General features: G+C 53.9%; 2 protein-coding genes across 10 annotated transcripts in view; one reads left to right on the forward strand and one right to left on the reverse strand.

Annotated features, from left to right (window-relative positions):
• MYOCD (myocardin) overlaps window positions 1–6303 on the forward strand; it is a 237226-nt gene extending 230923 nt beyond the window's left edge. For 5 of the 7 annotated variants that reach the window (XM_062011013.1, XM_062011018.1, XM_062011017.1 and 2 more), the window contains 2 exons: window positions 2482–2539; window positions 3604–6303. In XM_062011013.1, coding sequence (XP_061866997.1) covers window positions 2482–2539; window positions 3604–4154 — 609 coding nt within the window. In that variant the 3' untranslated portion in view covers window positions 4155–6303. The remainder of the gene's footprint in view (window positions 1–2481; window positions 2540–3603) is intronic. The other 2 variants (XR_009819998.1, XM_062011014.1) reach the window with 2 other exon arrangements.
• A 4545-nt stretch (window positions 6304–10848) lies between these two features.
• The window catches only part of MAP2K4 (mitogen-activated protein kinase kinase 4), a 69664-nt gene continuing 59428 nt past the window's right edge, over window positions 10849–21084 (reverse strand). For all 3 annotated transcript variants that reach the window (XM_062010918.1, XM_062010917.1, XM_062010919.1), the window contains exons 8-11: window positions 14834–14911; window positions 13746–13894; window positions 12787–12832; window positions 10849–11813 (exon numbers count right to left, since the gene is read on the reverse strand). In XM_062010918.1, coding sequence (XP_061866902.1) covers window positions 11700–11813; window positions 12787–12832; window positions 13746–13894; window positions 14834–14911 — 387 coding nt within the window. In that variant the 3' untranslated portion in view covers window positions 10849–11699. The remainder of the gene's footprint in view (window positions 11814–12786; window positions 12833–13745; window positions 13895–14833; window positions 14912–21084) is intronic.

Genomic DNA, 21084 nt, shown 5'->3' on the forward strand with positions numbered 1-21084 from the left:
AGAGTATCCCAGATGGACACTGGGTTGGAAGCTGAGGGCTCATCTCCTGGGGAGCCCTGTTGCCAGCTGCACCCAACTGCCCTGGGGACCACGGCACAGCTCCATCTGCCCTGGGAGAGCCCCAGCACAGCCCTCTCAGCCCCTGGGTGAGCACTGGCAAAGCTCTCAGTGTCCTGGCAGAGCATCCTCTGCCCCATGGAGCCCTGGCACAGCTCCCTCTACCCTGGGGAGTTCTGGCATTGCTCCCTCTGTCCCTGGAGGGGTCCTGGCTCCTTCTGCCCTAGGGGAGAATTGGCACAGCTTCTTCTTCCCTAAAAGAGCCCTATCACAGCTGCTGATCCCCTCAGGGGGAGGCCCTGGCACAGCTTGGCCTGCCCCTGGGGAGTCCTGGCGCAGCTCTCCCTGCCCTGTGGAGCACTGGCATGGCTTTTCCCACCCTGGGGAAGCCCTGGCCCATCTCCCCCTGCCCCATGGAGCCCTGGCACAGCTCTGTCCACAGCAGGGAAGCACTGGCACAGATCCCTCAGCCCTTGGGGGAGCCCTGGCACAGTTCCTGCCCCTGGGAGAGCCCCACTGCAGTGTTGCAGGGCTTTTTCAGCATCTTGCTGAGCCACTGTGGCTCCTAGAAGTGTGAGGGATTTTGAGCCTTATGTTGAAGGAAGGAAATTACCCCAGCCTTATGAGAAGTCTTTTCTTGGAAAGACAGAGCAGGGCTTACAACTGAGGTCTGCAATCACACAGAGCTTGTTCCTCTTCACTGGGCAACCAGAAGAGCAGAGTTGTCCCTTCAGCATCCACTTCTCACTCAGCTCTCTGCATGGGTATGAAAGTGAGAGAGTGTTGCCAGTGGGATGGCACTGCTGAGGGTGTGAGGCAGGCAGTGGGGCATGCTGCCAGGGTGAGATGGGCAATGGGGAGCAGTGCTGTGGGCAAGCTGGACACTGGGCAGAGAGAGGGGGATGCAATGGGTGGGGTAAGGAGCTGTAGGGGTGGGCTGGGCAATGGGGCAGTGCTGTGGGTGCAGTAGGCAGTGGGACACAGGGCTGTGGGGCAACATGCCAAGAGGCAGTGTGGCTGCTCTGGGTGATGGGGCAGTGGCCAGTGGGCATCAGGAGGGAGCAGCAACACCTCACACCTTGGGAGCATCTCCAGCTCCCTCCTCTCTGCCGGAGGGGCGTACAGGGGAGACGACCCCTTGGTGTCCTGCAGCAGATCCCAGCTGCAACACTTCCCACCCTGGACATTCCTCTGCTGCCTGAAAGGGGCTCCCAGGGGAGAGGGTCCCTCTTCAGCAACAGCTCCCTCCCTGTGCCCAGTATGTGTCATCCTCCGTGATCCAGGGATACTGTTGCTCCCAGCCAACCCATGGAAAGGTGCCCAGGATGTGCACGGCCAGGCCAAGCAGCCTCACTGCTGTGCTGGATGTGACCCACCTGCCAGGACCATGCTGCATCCCCTGGTGCTGCTGCCATGGGCTGAGAGCACACAAGGGCCTAGAGGGGACAATGACAGCAGCTGGCAGGCATTGAGGTCCCTCCTGGAGCAGGGTACTGGCAAAGAGCTGGCACTCAGAAGCAGATGTTTGGCACAGGACAGGGGAAAGTGCTGAGCTATCAGTGACCCTTTTGAGTGGTCTGCCCTGGCCTGGTCTCTGTGAGCTGTCCCCAGAGCAGTGGGGATGGAAAGGGTCTCCAGCTGAGGGGCTGGGGCAGCGCTGCAGCCCTGCCTGGCTACAGCTGACCACCAGCAGTCAGTTTTTCCTGCCATCCCCATGACTACCCCAGGGCTTTGCTGCTCTTTTTTTTGGGGGATGCTTAGTTCCATGTGAGGAAAAACAGACTCCTGAGCATTCCCACATCACTAGGAAGCCTCACCCTCCCTCTTGAGCCCATTAGAAGTGTCCTGCTCTGTGCCATCTGCCTCCTTCACCTTACCCAGGAGCACTGTCTCCATCACCCTTCTTGTGAGACTCTGCCTCAGTGCTGGTCGTGGTGGTGGCTTTAGGGCACAGCTTTTCAACAGGGCTTCTGCAGTATCTTACTGAGCCACCGTGGCTCCCAGAAGTGTGAGCAATGCTGTTAGTGATAAAAATGGGCTTATGCTGCCTGGCAGGGAGGCACACAGAAAGTCCTTCAAGTCACCCATCAGGGAGAGGAGGATGAGGGTGTGTTGCCCTCAGATCGCTGCGGGGAAGGCAAATGGGCACTTGCCAGTGCAAAGTGCTGGGTTATGTCCTGATGCCCCTGAGAAAAGGCAGCCTGTGGCGGTCACCAGGCAGATCAGGGGAACTCTGTGCTGTGCTCCTCGGATCCGCCGTGCCGGTCCCAGCCTTGCTCACCTGGATGCTGCTGCCAGACCCATGGGGCATCTCTCCTGCATGGAGGAAGCCGTTTGTGGGGATCTAGAGCTGCCTACCTGGCCTGTGGCCTGAGGGAGTCTCCTTCTAACACCCTCTGCTCTCCTCTTTCTCGTTTGCTGCAGCAGATGACACGAAGTCAGCAGATGGATGAGCTCCTGGACGTGTTGATTGAGAGCGGAGGTAGGCACTGCTTCCCTATTCCCCTCCAGGGCTTCCCCTCCAAGCCAATGTCAGTCCATGGGGCTCAGGGGGCTCTGTGCACCCCAGCAGAGCTGCCAAGGTTGAGTACAGCCTTCATCTGCCCTCTTTGTGCCAGCAGCCACTGAGATTCAATCCAAAAGTGTATCGACCCTTCTTGAACTTGCTCCTGCCCAGACAGACCTGGCGAGGTGGTTCTGGGCAGATTGCACAGAGAGGAGGACACTGAGGGGCTGCAGCGTGGCCAGAGCCGGGCACAGAGCTGGGGAAGGGGCTGGAGCACAAGGGTGCTGGGGAGGGGCTGAGGGAATGGGGGTGTTGAGCCTGGAGAAGAGGAGGCTGAGGGCAGACAGGAGCCCTCTCTGACACTCCCTGACAGGAGGCTGCAGGGAGCTGGGGGTTGGTCTCTGCTCCCAACTAACAAGCAACAGGACAAGAGGAAATGGCCTCAAGTTGCCCCAGGGGAGGTTGAGATTGGAGCTGAGGCAGAACTGTTTCCCTGAGAGGGTTGTAAGTCCCCAGCCTGGAGCTATTGCAAAGGGGTGGAGATGAGGTGCTGAGGGCCATGGGTTAGTGGTGGGCTTGGCAGAGTGAGGGGAGGGCTGGGACTCCATGACTTTAAAGGTCCTTGAAGGTCCTTCCAAACTGATTCTGTAGCTCTGTGACAGTAGCCCTGTGCACAGCACTGCCAGCCTCCTCCCCATGCAGATCCCCCATGTCCCTCCCCATTCCCAGTGCTGCCAGTACCTTCTCCCACATAGAGCACTGCCAGTGCCCTCCCCTGTGCAAGTGCTGCCTGTGCCCTCTCTGTGCCCAACCCATGCCCAGCCCCAGGGACACAGCTCAGCGCTTGTGCCCCAGGGGCTGTGCCAAGGGCAAGGGCAGGAGCAGGGGGCTCCCTGCAGGGAGGGCAGCACTGAGGCTATGTGGGCAACGGGTCCTGCGGGCACGACCACTAGCCTGGTCAGAGGGCTGCAGCAGTGCCCCCGTGCCCAGCAGTGGTGGACACTGCCAGCTCACCTCAGCCTCCTCTGCTGTGTTGCCAGAAATGCCAGCCAACGCCAAGGAAGATCGGTCCTGCCTGCAGAAAGTCCCTCAGATAACGGTGTCTGCGGGGAGCTCCGGCGCCGCGCTGCCCAAGCCCTCGGCCCCGTTCGAGGTGCCCTTTGAGCACTGCCCGGGTGGCAGCGATGCCCACCTCGAGGTGCTGCTGAACGCCCACAGCCCCCTGGGCAGGGCCAGCGAGATGGCCCTGCTGAAGATGGGGGCAGAAGAGTCCCACTTTGAAGGGATGATGGAGGGGTTCTCCGGCAAAGGCGCGGACGAACTGCTCACCTCGCAGGAGATGTTACAGACTCCCCTCTCGCCCATGGAGACCCAGCTCTCTCCTCCCCCCGCCGACGGCTCCGGTTTACAAATGAGTTTCACTGAGTCTCCGTGGGAAACGATGGAGTGGCTGGACCTGACCCCCCCCAGCTCCGCCACCGGCTTCGGCTCGCTCGCCCCTGCAGGGCCCAGCATCTTCAACATCGATTTCCTGGATGTGACCGACCTCAACCTGAACACCAGCATGGACCTGCACCTGCAGCAGTGGTGAGAGGGGGAGCTGGCAGAGGCAGGATGAGGCCAGCCTGCAGCGGCCAGCGCCGTGCTTCTGTCGTGCCAGAGAATGTGCCACGTCCAGGGGAAGCTGGAGCCATTTCCCAGCAGAGAAACTGGTTTGGATTTCCAGCTGCTGCACGTTGGCAGCACAGGAGCTCTGGTACTTTGGTTTTCCTCCATCGACACGTCCCCACAGAGGATGCCAGTGCCTTTAACAACACTTCTTTAGATTGACAGTTTTGCTTCTTTTCTTTCAGCAGTCACTCCCGTGAGAACTGGAGCAGCTCGTGACAAAACTGTGTGGTGAGGAGACCTCACCCAGGCAGCAACAGGGATTTGTGGAGAGGAGAGCTTGCTGCTGCCCTCTCCCTCTGCCCATCCCACCCCCAAGGCTGGGCTCACCTTGGCCATGCCCAGGCCAGGGGTGTGGGAGCACAGGGCTCTGCCCAGCCAGGACCACCAGCACATTCCCCCATACAGCCAGGCCCACCCTGCATCCCCCCAGCTGCCTTGGCCAGTCCCTCACAGCTCTGCTCGGGATGGATGAGTGCTGGAGCCCACCATGTCCATGCTGGCACCTAGTCATGGTGCCAGGGGGCTGAAAGCCCAGGAGCCACCTGGCTGCTGTCTGAGTTGGGTCAGGCTGAGGCTGGAGAGCTCAGAGCAGCGAGCTCTGGGTGTTGGAGCAGCCCCTCAGGCTGCAGATGAGGGTGTTGAAGGGCCATGGTGTCCCAGTGCAGCTGCACATCCCAGCGAGTATGATACGGAGGAAGAGATGGGTCAGGTCATTTGGTCCAAGGTAGAAGCAAGTCAGATGGAAAGTCGCTGTGAGGGGTGTCCCTCAGATGGAAGTGCAGGCCAGCTGTGAGGGGTGTCCCTCAGATGGAAAGTCGCTGTGAGGGGTGTCCCTCAGATGGAAGTGCAGGCCAGCTGTGAGGGGTGTCCCTCAGATGGAAAGTCGCTGTGAGGGGTGTCCCTCAGATGGGAGTGCAGGCCAGCTGTGAGGGGTGTCCCTCAGATGGGAGTGCAGGCCAGCTGTGAGGGGTGTCCCTCAGATGGGAGTGCAGGCCAGCTGTGAGGGGTGTCCCTCAGATGGGAGTGCAGGCCAGCTGTGAGGGGTGTCCCTCAGATGGAAGTGCAGGCCAGCTGTGAGGGGTGTCCCTCACACAGTCAGGACGGATCCCCACCGCCTCTCTCAACCTGGCAGTGGGGGAACTGGGGAAGGGCCAAGCGGGTCCCTGCCTTGCAGCGCTTTTGTGTGGGCACTTACTCTTGTGGCCCCCACTCCTCTGCCATCCCTCCCTCCTCCTTCCCACTCCTTGACCCCCGCAGTCCCTTCCTTCTTCCCGAGGGGCCTCCAGCAGCGCTGCTCCCCACAGCAGAGCGAGGCCGGCCGGGGACAGCCGTGATCCCGGGGCCTGGAGGAGCTGCCTCCCCTGGAGCCGGCAGCGGCCGCTGCTCCCCCTCCCGTTTGAAGCCACCAGCGTTCCTCCTGCTACTCTCTGTGCAATATTCTCCCCCAGGCTCTGAGCAGAAGGAGCCTTCGCTTCACTCCTTGGCTCCCACCAAAGGCCTTGCTGCAGACTGACGGACACATCCCACTCCTTTGCCATTGGGCTTTTGCCAGAGTAAATATTGTTGCTGACGGAGTGTTAAACTATTGCCAGCCTGCGAGTGTTTGATGTCTGTGGTACTGGAAGGGCAGCACGGGGAGGGTGCAGCCGTGGGGGTGAGGGGTGGCCCCAGCCCACGGCCTCGTTGCATGCTGTACAAAGCACGTGGCGCTAGCTTTCGGGTCACTATTTAAAGCATCACTTTCCTATTGTACAAACGGGCACGGGGCACTGCTAGGGTAGGTGAGCACAGGTTGCAGTTGGGGTTGGTTGGTTTGGTGTTTTTTTTAAAGGGTTTCTGTTTTTTTCCCTAAGAGAGAGGGTTTTTTGAAGCCGGTCTGTGGGGAGTCTGAAGAGCTCGTGGCACAGAGCAGGGGCAGCTGCTGCATGGCAGCATGGGGCAGGCCTTTCTGGACAACTCTCTCCTCTCAGCAAGTGTATGTCCTTATTTAAAGGGATGCTGTCAGCTTCAAACTTGTAAGCAAGCACATTGCCTTACTTATGTTACCAGCAACACCTTCATTATTAAAAACCCCTTTGTCTGGCTGCTCTTTGCTGTTTGATGTCTCTGGCTGTGGCAGCCGCAGCTCGGGGCCCCGGGGCGGTCACAGCCCCTGCCAGGGCAGGAGTCTTGTCTTTCACAGCAATAGATTCTCCTGCAAGCTTTCTGACTAAGCTACGTGGAGTCTCCTGCATCTGGGTGCTTTTATGAGGAGGAAAGGCTGCAGGACCTGGGGTTGTTCAGCCTGGAGAAGAGAAGGCTGAGGAGGAACCTTATGGGTGACAAGAGCATGGGGCCGATCTTTGTTTTGTGGTGGCCAGTGACAGGACAAGGGGTGATGGGCACAGGCTGGAACATTCCACTGGCATAGGAGGAGAAAGTCCTTTGGTGCTGAGGTGAGGGAGCCCTGGCCCAGGCTGCCCAGGGAGGGTGTGGAGGCTCCTTCTCAGGAGCTTTCCAAACCCACCTGGACACGTTGCTGTGCCCCTGATGGAGGGGAACCTGCTGTAGCAGGGGCTGGGGCAGCTCTGCAGGGCCCTTCCCACTCCCACCAGTCTGGGATTCTGTGGTTGTGAAACTGCCCCTGCACAGAGGTGCTGAGTTTGGGGAGAGGTCTGTGGGAGTCATTCTGAGGACAACTTTAACTCCGTTGGCCTGTGTACAGCCACAGCTCACAGCCTGCCAATTCCTGCCTTTGTAACTCAGCAGAACCAGGGTGCTCAGTACTGACTGTAAATTACACCAGTCTGACAACTTCCACCAAGGGAGCTGAAAGTACAAGTCTGCTGCCTTTGTTCTTTTAATTGGTGGCTTTCAGGATGGATGTTTGAGGCAATGGCTCCTTCTGTTTCACAACTGATCATCACTCTGGTTCTACACCACCAGCACAGAGTTCTACACCCATCTACATCCATCTCTGAGCACACTGGCACCACCACCTGCCCAAATCCCTCTGCTCATCCCCAGACAGTTCCCAACAGAGCCTCAGCTCCCCTCTCACCCAAACTCACTCAGGGAGAACCAGGACCACTCCTTACCCACTCCTAGCCTGCTGCCACCCCCATATCTACCACACCTAAAAGGAGGCCATGAAGGAAAGGCTTCTTCTGCCTGGGCAGGTTTTGGCACAGCTGCTGCCCACAGCCACACAGATCGCATAGACACACACACAAGCAAGCAGGTCTTCTCTAGTGGGAGCAAATGCCTTTCTATACACACCAAACCCTTCTATCTGCCCTTTCTGAGCCCATGTGTGCTCCTAGGAGTGTGAGCACAGCTATACCTGCGAGTGACACCCCTGCACACCTCTGCCCTCAGCTGCTGAGCACAGATGTGTCTGGGGATGCTGGCAGTGGAGCCTGCCCAGCCCTTCCATCAGGGATTCATGGTTTTCAGTCACACACTGTCTGGCAGATGCCCTGATAGTTTACCCCCATTACGACAACGCTGCTGTGTCTCTCCACGAGAGGGAGTTTGTGCTTCACCCTGTTCTCCAAGCGCTCCCACAGCTTTAAACATAAGGGAGAACTTCCAGAGTCACTTTCTCATCCATCAGAGCAGCCACTCCTGGACCTTCAACATGTTCAAAGCATTCACACTGCTTGCGTCCAGGGAGGGACTCAGTGTTTGAACTCCTCCAAACCTCAACACTGGTCTCAGTCTGAAAAAAGAGGAGAGCAAGTGGTCCAAAACCATATAGAGTGTGCTGGCAACAAAGACCTTGCAGCACAAGGCTGGATATGGTGGAAACACTGAGTTTATGAAAACTGACAGACTTCAGCCACCACTGACACTTCACACCATGTATCTTTGTGCAGTACAGCCTTCCTCAGCTCCTTTACCTGCCTTCCCTTTTGACAGGACTGGCTCCTTCCAGGTGAAGGGACACTGCAAGAGCCAAGGCCAGGTTGCTCCACTCACTCAGAAGTGCCTCAGCTCCTGGGCTGTGGCATGAGCAGCGATCCCTGGCCACAGATCCCTGGCACTGTGCTCTGGCTCTCCCCTCACTGAGACAGGCCCTCCTGGGATGCTCCCACTGCTCCAGTTCAAGCACTACAGGCACTCCTGTGTGGCTCCTCTCCCCTAACAATCTGCCCACTCACTCAGCCTCTCCATGGCTTCCAGGCAGGAGGACACTTATTCCAGGCTTAGCAGTAGAAATTGCACAGGACCTGGCACTCAGATCATCTGGACTTTGCAGACATTGGCTGCTCTTGCAAACAAGAGCCCTGTGAGCTGTGAGCATCAGCAGCCCCTTGCCCAGGGTGAGCACAGCCACCTGGCCTCCTCGCAGGACAAGGAGTCTTGAGCCACCAGAACCTCCCTGTGTACCAAACAGGGCTCACCTGAGGCACCCCAACAGCACACAGGGCTCAGCAGTCTTCCAGAGAAAGAAAATACACCCAGGACCTCCTGTACTCGTGGGGTTTCTTTAACCATGGTGTCAGCTGAGGTGAAGGCAGCTCTTCTCCTGCATAGCTGCCTCTGCCCAGGACCAAGGGCTGCAGGGCAAGTACTTCAACAGCTTCCCATGGACCTTCCCCTTCACACCTGGCCTTACAGAATGAAAATAATGAGCTCACAGTCACATCCTGATTTCATTACAGCTGACCTGCAGGCAGAAGGATAGAACTATCACATAAACACCCTGATCCATGTATATCTCAAGGAGGAAGTCAAACCAAGGTACTGGATATAATATCCCGAAGCTCTTTGAAGCAGTTGTGCTCCTGAGCTCCATTTTACAGACAATAAGGCAACATCCCTTCACATCAGCCTTTGGGTAACTTTTACACATTTTTTCTATGTTACAAGTAAAAAGAAAAGACCAGAGTTCACAATGTACAGTTCTTACACTATGTTCACAGCTTCTGAACACTATACACCTTTTCCTTTGTTGTTGTAGTAAAGATACATTGCAATAACTGGTGCACTCTTAATAGTTTTTAACAATCTCTGTTTAATGTGTTAAACCTGTCCTGCACAGGCACCCACAGCAATGCACCTCACCCCAGTCTGCTCACAGCTGGCACCATTCCCCACCTGCTGCTGGCAAACTGGGGGTGCTGAGGAAGATGAGAAGGGTCCCAGAGAAGGGACCCCGAGCGTTCTGAAGGAGCAGAACAAGCCCGAGCCTTGCGTTGGAGGGAAGCTGGTTTCTCTCTCAGTGGTAGCCCTCTGAAAGGTTTTTGGGCTCCCTGTCAGTGGGGAGATGTGAATCAGACTTTAATGTCTGGAAGGTGGGCGTGAGGCAGAGCACTGAGCAGGGCAGCCCTGGGTCTGTGTGTGCTCAGCCCCTCAGGCAGCAGCCGTGGGCCTGTTGCACCCCAGGGCTGTCATGGCAGCTCAGGGCTGTGAGGGGAACCGGCTGGGCCTGGGCAGAGCTGAAGCCTCCAAGGCTGTGGGGAATTACAGCTTTGCCTACCCCCCACACTCTATTCAACTGCTCCTTCCACGTGATCAATCAGAGCTGTTGGGAATGATCATGTACTTCAGAAACTGGGGTGACAGCCATAAACCCTGGTGACTGCCAGGCCTGAGGAACAAGGCCCACACGCCCACCTGAAGAACACAGTGTGGGACGGGCAGGGGGACGACACCTCCCTGCCCTGAGGGACCCCATCAGCCTCCATGGGCTGAGCACTCCCAGCCTGGGCTCCCTCAAACCCAGGGGGCAGCAGGGGCAGCGGCAGCTGGGGCAGGGACTGGTCTCCAGAGCTCCTGCCCCAGCCCCCTGTGTATGGGGTGGCCCCAGTTCAGCATGAGAAGCCCTTTCTTGGGGATGCTGCCAGTGCTGCTGTGCTTCCACTCCCACAACATCCATCACAGCTCCTCCACCTCCTGGGTCCAGTTCTGGTGCAGAGCTCTGACAGCAGGTTGCTCAGACATCACTGAAATCCTACTACGTGCCCAGACAGCTCACGCTGGAACTTAAGCAAGCGGCAGCCTCCATTTCACCCCTGGTACGCCACTAGATGCCTGAAAATCCAGTGTTTGGGGAAAAAAAAAGTTCTGGAAAAAAGAATCCTTGAAAAATACAGCAATGTTATAAAAACAGAGACTCGTCTCACCTTCTTACTCAGCAAAGGGGCAAAGATGACAGCTTGCATGGCCCCGCTGAGGCAGCTAAAAGCACGCAAGATTTTTAGACACTCCCTCATCTCTCTCTGCACCAAACTATCAGGGAGGTTTGCTGCAGAGGGCTGCAGTACCAGAGCTACAGCAGGTCACAGAGGAGAGGTTAAAGGTGCCCAGAGAGTGATGAGCAGAGTCCCCAGAAGCCAGGCCGAGCTCACAGCAGGGCATGCACAGAGCCCACCACAGGCCACAGCCCCTGTCCCGTGAGAAGGAAGCACCAAGGTCTTGTCCTGTGAGGGAAAATGGGCCAGGAGGTCCCAGGGCTGGGGTCAAGGAAGAAGAGGAGAGATACTGAACAGAAATGACATTGGTTTGTGGCTCTTGAGGACAGCTGCAGCCTGTGTGAACGTGGCACTTGCTGGAGCCAAAGCAAGGGCAGCGGGGGTGAGCACTGTGCAGCCAGAAACCAGGTCACAAGCAGGTTAAATTCAATCGAGTAGTTTAATAATTCTTCAGGTCAAAGGTCTTATCTTACCAGGTAACAATTTACAGGACACCTAGTTAAGAGTGAAGAGTGGCTGGCTTGGTAAAAGGAGAAAGAATACATTATGTCCCATCTCTGAATAGTTTAATGTTAGCTTTTTTTTCAACTCAACATATTTTTGGTAAAGACATATTCACTATATTTAACACCATCTCTCTTTGACAGGAAGTTCAGCTGAGCACACTGTCCCCAGAAAGTTACACTGCGACTGTAAAGCAACAGAATTTCATAGCAGTAAATCTATTGCACTTTGTGAAGAATAAAACTCTCCTTTGCCTTTCCAGCTCCAGAAGGCAAAAGCATCTCGTTGGTTAAGCAAGTTCTTCTCCCTGCAGGCATCGAGTCTCTTTAATGTTCAGACAGACAACGCCTAACTTTTGTTTGTTTGCTTTTTTTTTTATTATTACTTGAAACAACAATTGGAAGAGTTTGAGAGAGAAGAAAAAAATAGTATCTTTCCAGTAGCTGCTGAGAAGTCTCCAAGGTTTGAGTCTAGAAATGAATTTTTAGGTGCTATCCAATCACGGTCAACAAATAAATGTACTTATTTCCACATTTCATGAATATGTCCACAAAAGAGCAAGATGAGGTCTCTCTTTGACCAACACTAACACTGTGTGATCAGGTATTACAGGGATGCACTTTATATGTGACAACAGTATACAGACAGGATGGAAATAACACCAATATTATTGCACATGGTGTCTGGGCGAGCATTAAAAACACTGCAATATGTGATGAAGATTCTTTTACAGCTCGTTTTCTCTCAGCCCTTGTTTTCTAGAGGTTGATGTAGCAGCAATATCAATCCACATACATTGGAGAGCTGGGAGTTGCTGGCATTTGATCCAGGATTTTACAAACATAGCATGCAACATCCACTGTGCGTTCCTCATACATCAGGATGAAGGGATGTTTCTGGAATCAAGACAGAAAAACATCAAGGTTATGGTCACTCAGATAAAAGCTCAGTGTATGGGTCTGCCTGATGCAAGAACACGAGGGTGAGTGGTGGCTGCAGGACAACAGGACGTAGCTTGGTCCATGGCTTTTACACAGGGATCCCCAATGTGCAGAATGGAGGTGGGTCAGAGCTCCAGGAGCAGGAGGCAGCACCTGGCTCCTCTGGAGCATGGACATCTACTGAAACACTTCCTTGTCAGTAACAGGGAACAGGAGTGACAGGGAGACGTGGCTTGTGGAGGTCAAACGGGAGATCAGGACCCAAACACAGTTCTCCTGAACCCTGACCTTCTGCTCTACCCAGGAGCTGGACCTAACTCAGAGCTGCTGGAAGACAGTGACACGGTGACTCTGGGCCAGGGCATCAGGCAAACTCCCAGCAAATACCCTCAGGGCCCCGGGGCACAGTCACACACATCCCCTTCCAGATGCCCAGAACTCCTTAAAGGTGCACAGCTGCCAAATGTGACTTAGCTAGCCCAGAAGCATTGCTGCCTTCCCTCCTTTAGGATCCCCCACCACAGACAGGCTCTGATAGTGCCTTTCCCCACAGCTGTGCTCTTCTATGTCTCCCTTTCGCTTGAGCACTCCCTATCTCATTCTGTGCTTGGAGGCATTTACATGTGACAGTCCTGGACAACAGCCCATCAGGGTTCCTGCATCTTGGGCAAAGGCAACATTCACATGGCACCACACAGCATGTTCCTGCCCAAGCCTGCCCACCTCAGGGATCACTCATCTGCCCCAGTGGGGCATTTCCCCTATGCAGACCTCCTGTGTTTGTGTAGGGACACTGCCAGGGGCATGGGATGCTGCTCCTCCCCAGGCTGTGGAGCTGAACATTCTGCCTCAATGGGCTGAGAAGACAAGGAATGACCCTGGAGGTGTGAGCAGCAGAGCCACGTGGGCAGCCACACTTTGCACTCACCAGAAGCTCTTTATACTTTGGCCTTTTGGACTCGTCCTTTGTAAGGCTGAAAAAAGCAGAAAGAGAATTAGGAAAAGGGGGATTGAGGAAACTGTTACAGACATCAAGAGCAAACGTAGACAGGACACGATGCTGAGAGCACTGCTGTCACTGTGGGACTTGGGGCCTTCTGTTTTCTAGAAAACATTCTTATGCTGTGAATGAGCACAGACACATGGCATCATGGAACTGGCTTGGTTGGAAAAGACCCTTAAGCCCATCAAGTCCCAGCCCTTCCCTCACCCTGCCCAGCCCACCACTAACCCCTGGTCCTCAGCACCTCAGCTCCACGGCTTTGGGATCCCTCCAGGGCTGGGCACTCCCCCAGCTCCCTGGGCAGCCTGGCACAGGGGTGACACCCCTCTCAGGGAAACAGTTCTGCCTCAGCTCCAACCTCAACCTCTCCTGGGGCAACTAGAAGCCATTTGCTCTTGTCCTGTCACTTGTTACTTGGGAGCAGAGACTGACCCCCAGCTCACTGCAGCCTGTCAGGGAGTTGCAGAGTGCTCATGTCTCTCCTAAGCCTCCTCCAGGCTGAACACCCCCAGTTAAGCCCAATTCCCAACAGCTGCAATTCCATCCCCACAGGCTGTGGCCAGACCTTTCTCCAGCTCCAGCACTACAACAGTCTGGCCTCAAACGAGTGGGAGATGCACAGGGACACGGGTGCTGTCCTGTGATGTGGGGCAGAGGGCAGCACATCCCACAGCTGCTGCACAGACATCCTCACCCCAGGCTTTTGCTACTCAACAGCAGTTCATTGTCTGACCCAGGAAGTCTGGAGGTTTGAACATGCTCCTCACCCTCATGTTGGTGCAAGGGTGTGACACAAGGCTGAGTCCTTGGCAGGTGTCCCTTGCCAAACACCCAGCAATGACAGAACAAGCCAACTCCAAGTGCTTTCAGTAAGAAACACTTACCACAAGTTGACAAAGTTGATGAAACTCGGGGAGAACTCTCTTTCCTCTGAGTTACTCAGCTGTGGTGGGTCTCCTTTTACTACTTGTGTCAACTGGTCAAACACACTGTTCCACTTGGGGTAGGGGAATCGCCCCGTGGCCAGCTCGTACTGCAGAGACACAGCAACAGCAGCAGGCAGGTTACACAGGGGAGCTTGAGTCTGGGTAACAACAGGCCTGCAAGGACCCTGAACTCCCAAAAGGAGGTCTAAGATAACATTCTTCCTCCTATTCCCTATACAAAGCTCAGCTGAGAGGAGGAAAGCTTCACCCAACAGTAAGTTCTGCTGCCCACCTTCAGAGCTCCTCCAGCTTTACCCTGGCTATGCCATGGCTTTCACATTGATGGTCTTCTCCTCCACCAGCTATAATAAGGTGTTCAAAAGCAGGAGAGTGACACCCTCCAGCCCCTTCCCAAGCACCCTAGCAACCACTGGAGAAAATGGAGAATGAGAATCTCACAATCAATCATAGAGTAACTCCAGTTGGGAGAGGCCCACAGGATCGAGCCCAGCTCCCTGCAGGACAACCAAAATGAGAGCCAGTGGGGAAAACAGAAGTGACTGGTTCATACTTATTGCTTTTGTTTTCTCTTCCCTTGAGAAGGGAAGGTCTTTTCAGTTCAGCAGTGTGTGCACCCAGCAGTGCTGTGGTTAAGCCAGAGAGGAATCAGCAAGTGGGATCAGGATTAACTGCAGAGCTGAACAACACCACATGCCAGGGCTGTGAGAAGCTTATTTACACCAGCTGCATCACCACACTCACCATCCCTCCTCAGCTGAGATTCTGAAGACAAAATTCATTTATGATCCAACACCTCTTCCCTGCTTACATCTCTCTTTCTGCAAAACACAGCTGCAGCTCCATGTACCCTCAGGGATCGGGAGAGCCATCTGCCTCAAAGGCACTTCTATTGTGTCTGGGCCAAGAGGTGCCCACCTCATTCACATCAGTGCTGGCCTTTGCTCATGCCCCTGTTGGCCACCAACCTGCCCCACCACACCACAACACCCAGCACCCCAGGCAGCAGGGGCTCAGCCCATACTCACCAGTGTGATCCCCAAGCTCCAGACGTCTGAGCGGACGTCGTAGCCTTGCCTGGATGCACTGGGATCTATCCTCTCAGGCTGAAATGGGAAGAAGGACCAGTCAAACACTGTGTCATGCAGGAAGGAAGGAGCAGAACCTGCCAACTTAGAAAAAACTCTGTTTGTCCCTCTGGGCAGAGCATGGCACAGCTCTGGAGGCAAATGTGTGGCTGGGACAGACATCCAACCCTGGCAGAGACACATCTAAAGGAACCAAACACTCGTCTTATGGGGGTACAGTGTAAAAGGTGACCTGAAATGGGAATTCAGCACAGTCTTTTTTCCTTCCCTTTTGTACAAGCAGTTTGAATCATTGTTACAGAATCACAGAATGGTGAGGGTTGGAAGGGACCTTTGAGCAATCTGGTCTAGTGAGTGGCACTAAGGGCTGGATTAGATTAATGGTCTTCAGAGGTCCTTCCCAACCCAAACCATTCTGAGCTTCTGTGGCTCTATCAGTAGTGCTCAGCCCTGCACATGGCTAGAGGCTGTCACCAGACAGCACAGGGCCACTGACTTTGCCAGTGCTGGTCCCCCACACTGCAGAGCCATGGGGACAACCCACAGCATGGTAGAGCAGTTCACAGGCTGCAGAAGGACTCGCTTTCCACCCAGCACAGTGAAATGTGGGACTGTCATGGTTCCAGCTCAGGGGCAATGCAGCCCCACACAGCCACTCACTCCCTCCCCCTCCCCACAGCTCCCCTGGCATGGGGAGGGGAATGGGAAAAGAAAATCCAAACTCATGGGCTAAGATAAGAACAAGTGTAATAACTAAGCCAAAATACAGTAAGAAGAATGAGGTATAGTAATAGTAATTGAGACAAACCTCAAGAACAAGCCAAGTGCTGCCCAGTGCAGTTGCTCCTCATCTGCTGACCAAGCAGCAATTCCCCCTCTCCTGGCCAACCCCCCCAGTTTCTGTACTGGGCATGATGGTCTGTGGTATGGAATAGCCCTGTGGCTAGTTGGGGTGGGCTGTCCTGGCCATGGTCCCTCCCATCTTCACTGGCTTCATCCCAGCTTCTCCCCCCAGTTCACTCACTGCCAGGTTGAGAAGCAAACACTGTGATGCTGTGCAGCACTGTTGAGCCATAACCAAACACCCCTCTGTTACCAACAACCCCAAACTACAGCCCTGTAGCAGCTACTGGGAAGGAGATTAACTCTATCCCAGCTGAAAGCAGGACAGACTGCATGGAGCTGGGTCCTCTGGGCAGGGCAGGAGGCACGGAAGGGCTGCGTGTCCCAGGGGCTGGTGAGGCAGGTGGCACTGGTGAGACACAACGCCTCCGAAGCACCCACCGACCAGCCAGAGAGCAACTGGGACTTGGCCCTAAACCGTGGTGGCACAGTTAAAGGGAAAGCAGGATGGACCAAAATAAATCCCATCTAAATAGGGAGCAGGAAGAATCCTGGGAATTTTCCATGGAGACACCACGGGAGCAACTCACAGCACAGACACCGAGTCAGTGCCAGCCCAGCACCAGCGAGGGCAGGACGTGGCTGAGATGGACACCCAGCCTGGATGTGCAGGCTGGGAATGCACCAAAGAAGGGTACAGCCTGCCACGGGGCTTCTCTCTGTTTCAGCAGCCACCCAAGCAACAGCATCTTGACTGAAAAATGAGAAGAAGCGGGCAGCACTGGCCCTGCCTCTCCTCCAAACCCCAGTGAAGCAAACACATGCAGTGACCCAGGGACAGATGCACACAGGGCTCCCTTCAGCCTTCACACAATCATAGAATGGTTGGGGTTGGAAGGGACCTTTAGAGATCATCTGGTCCAACCCCCCTAGATCAGGTCACACAGGAAGATGTCCAGGTAGGTCTTGAAGGCCTCCTGAGAAGGAGCCTCCACACCCTCCCTGGGCAGCCTGTGCCAGGGCTCCCTCACCTTAGCACCAAAGGACTTTCTCCTTCTGTGCCAGTGGAGCTTCCTGTGTTCCAGTCTGTGCCCCTTATCCCTTGTCCTGTCACTGGCCACCACACAACAAAGTTGATGAGGTTCTAATTCTCAACTCTGTGCAATGAAGCCAAATAAGCTTTCTGAATCTCCTCCTGGGCACGTGGGAGCTCACAGAAGGGATCTCAGAGCTGCAAAAGCCTTGACCTAAGAGCACAGATGAGTCACTCACATGAGCAAGCAAGGCACTGCAGGCACACTGTGCTGGGAGAGCCTTTTCTAAAGTTACATCCCTCTTCTCCAGTACTGTGTGACTGATGAAAAATCTGTTTCTACTTTGTTTTCTCGGGCCTGTATGGCAGCACCAGCCTTGCAGCAGCCTGGCCTGGCTGCAGGAGGGGACACGTCTCCTCAGCCACGGTGTGACACAGCAGAGTGCACCCAGTGTGAAGGGTGGAAGAGCTGAAAGGGGAGTGGATAACAAGAGCTCTTTCTCCCTTTGCTGGCTGTGTGGACCTGCCACTGCCCCCTGCTCCTCAGTCTACCACCTCTAGGAAAGCAGCAGTAACTATCTCTGTGAGCACTTCAGTACCTACATGGGAGAGAAGAGTAGCACTGTCCAAAAAAATGCTTCAGCTGAAACATTCATCCCTGCTGGGACTTCTGAATTCAGACATTCCTTCCAAAATCCCCTCTGTTCTTTGATTTCCTGTCCCTCCCCCTCACCCAGGTCAGCCACAAAGCCCAGGGCTGCACAGAGATTATCAGCACAGATCATGTTTCTAGAGAATGGCCTTTCCTCCCCTCCTATTTCCTTTTTGCTCTGAGAGAATGTTTCATTCCAAAACTTCTCCAGCAGCATTTTCCAGGTGGGGACGCCGGTTTCCCTTGCAGGGCAGGGCACTGCCACCCCTCCCAGCTGCCTTTCCTCACAGCCTTTCAATTCCTCCATCTCCACAGCAGGAAAGTGATGGGCCAGGGGACCAGGGACACTCACTCAGCACAGAAAGATTGGCAAGAACATTGATGAAAGCAACAAGGCCCTGTGGGGCTTGGCACAGCATCTTCCTGATGACCTTGTTCATCTTGTTAACAAAGGTAAATGTGTGGCTGTAATAAACTTGGCCTAGTGCAGTGCATTGTCTGGACTGCAACAAGAACAAGCAACCACAATTTGCATTAGCAAAAGGCTTCACTGATATGAGTTCATTGTGGAACTGTTGTTAGGACTCTATTGAGCAGGAAAGACAGGATTTGTCACTGGACCTTCCCTGGCCTGCTGCTTGTATTATCCAAAACCACACAGAAGTCGTGCTGCTAAATTCTGCACGTTATAAAAACACTGCTAGTGTGATAAATAAGGGTTCCCAAAGAACCAGTGTGATGTGAACATTTGGTAAGCTGGGCTCTGGTTGGATGCTGACTCAACTCAGCCAGACACAGAAAAAGCTGCACTCTGGCATGACACAGGCTCCCAGAAAAGGCCAGGGGAGCATGAAATCCCAGAGCAGCTTCACCATTAAAGGTGTGTAGCTGGGGTGATGTGCTAGGGGTTGCTGCTCTTGTTATACACTCTACAGGTGAGACAAACACTGCAAGTTTGCTCCATTTCAGGGCCTATGTTTGTAAAAGGATGCTAAAATATGGGGGTTTACAGCATAGATATAAAACACAAACCCATCTGCCTTAAGGGCATAAGCTGCTCAGTCCCTAATCTCCTCAAAGAAAAGCTTAAGAGGTGACTACATTAGAGTCAGGAAGTACCTACTGGGAAAAGAATGTGTGACAAGTGACCTCTGTATCTGCAAATGTAGTAGAGAGCCCCCAGCCATCCACTGAAACGAGACTTACTCAGAAGGAGTGTATTGGGGCATAATTAATGGACAACTTCATGGGCACCACGGCACATTCTCCAGCATTTGAAGAGGCACCTTTGGAGGCCTTCCCTGTTTGGAGTTGTTTTGGAAGTTCACCCTCCTGTACCCTGAGCTTGGCACATCCCCTCACTGCCATCCCCACCATTGTCTTCCAATAACTCTAACCACATTAGGAGGGCTGAGCTCTGCAGAGGCAGTTTTAGAGAGCTGTTAAGGTATTGTTTCAGCTCCACTAAATAACTGTCACAGAAGCTCACTGAGAGGCTGCACTTTTGGTGAGGGTGCTCAAGAAGTCCTTAAAGTTACAAAAGATTGAATTGTAGGGAGCTCAGTTACTTTTCCACAGCCTTATTGTGTAACCAACAGGCAAACTTTGGAAACATCCTGCACCTCAACACCAAAGGAGTTTCTCCTCCTGTTCCAGTGGAGCCTCCAGTGTTCCAGCCTGTGCCTGTTACCCCTTGTCCTGTCACTGGCCACCACAGAACAAAGACTGACCCCATCCTCCTGACACCTGCCCTTAAGGTACAATCAGCATTGATAAGGGCCCCTCTCAGCCTTCTCCAGGCTGAACAACCCCAGGTCCCACAGCCTTTCCTCATCAGAGAGATGCTCCAGTCCTTTCAGTATCTTGGTAGACACAAGGCACCAACACTGACATCTTCATTTCAACTCAACCATCACAGGGGTATTCAAGGCAACTTCTCCAGCACTGGCAGCTCCAAGGCTCTGTGACAGCACTAACAAACCACACAGTACTGGTTTGGCAGCTGGATGTGGCTCCTGCTGCCTAATCAGACAGTCAGACTGGCTCACATCCAATGTTCCTGTTACCAATGGCATGTGGGGACTCAGCTCCAGTGGACATGGCATTATTGGGTTCCTTCCGTGGGCAAGTGCTCGTGCTGCAAGAATTACTGCAGAGTCATCATCTGGGAGCATCATCCAGCAGCCCTTGTCAGACTCTCTGGCTGAACATAGCTTGTGCCTTTTGCCTATTTTGCACTGCAAAATCCACTCCTGTTTTCCTTTCAAAAGGAGTGTGAGTGGCCTGACTCCTTCCCACATACTCAGGTTTTATCATCACTAAAGGCATAAACCATGGCTTGGAGAAAGAGTTGGCAGGTGTGTCTGCATGCTGGGGACATCTCCCCACTTCCCAGCCTTCCCAGTATGTGGAAATGCTCATGTACTTGGAGAGGAGTCACTGAGTCCAGGCAGCAGAAGGGAAGGGGCCAGCTGTCTCTCCCACACTGCTTGCCAGCTGCTGGCTCATCCCACAAACAGTGTACCATGCCAAGGCTCTTAAAACCACAAACTGAACTAAAATGCTTTTGCTCACTTAAAAAAATCCAACAGAGCCTGGAGCTGGTGATGATGATGCACAAGGAGCAGAGTGCAGATGCACACACAGGGAGGAAAACCAAGGGGCTATCAGAAGCCTTCACCCTCCCAAGTCCCAGTGGAAATGAAACAGCACAGCAGTAACTGTCATGTGGTAACTAAATCAACAGCCTGAGCAAAGACAACCATCTATCCACAGTTCAGTAGGAACAGTAATCCTGTAGTTATAGCCCACTTGGGAAGGGAAAAGGAGAGAAGTTTTACAACAGTCCTGTTTATAGACCCAATACACACCTCAGAGAAGAGAGAAAAGTCAACAACAGCCACAACTGCAGTGTGAGATGCAAACATCCAGCCTCAGGGCAGACCAGCTCAGGCTGCACTGGCTCCCAGGATCTCATGTCCCACCAGCACAACAAATTGGGCAGCTCTGGCCCATTGTCTTCCCTGCAGAGAGCAACACGTGTGCTCAGAGCACAGACATATCCCTGCCATCCTCTCCAGCCTCACAAGGTCTTTGTTTAAACAGTTTCCCAGTCACCATGTTACACTGATCTGGAGCTTGCTCAGACTTTGCTGTACCACAGCACTGGCCTCCAGTAGCAGATCTCTTCTGTACTACTCTGTTCAGCTCATTGAGTAACTAGGTCTGCTATGAGGACAGTGCAAAGAAAAGGTGAAATGCTCAAAAATTCAGACTCTTGTGTTTGCACAGATCAGAATCAGGGCAGACAGGTTTTGCCTTGGACACCACAGTCAGTTAAAAGCCACACGAGAGCTGTTACCTGATCAGATGGGCATTGTACCTTAGAAGTGAGAGATTTCCCTGTTTTGCTTCCTTGGTGGTAGGTTTTATGAGAAAACATGGGAATTTTTTTTCAGAAAATAGTATTCTTCAGTACACAGAGCCATAAGATAAGCTGTAAGAGTTAAACATAGCCACACTGACAGCAGCAGATACACAGCTCCCTGCACAAGGCACCCCCAGCTTGTTTGAAACCAAGAGATGCATTTTCAAAGCAACCTGATGTACAGAAGTGTTTAAAATCCTCAGAGGGCTTTGAAAATCACCATCACAACTTTTCTC

Source organism: Colius striatus, chromosome 18 (genome assembly GCF_028858725.1).
Source record: "Colius striatus isolate bColStr4 chromosome 18, bColStr4.1.hap1, whole genome shotgun sequence".
NCBI classification, from domain to species: Eukaryota; Metazoa; Chordata; class Aves; order Coliiformes; family Coliidae; genus Colius; species Colius striatus.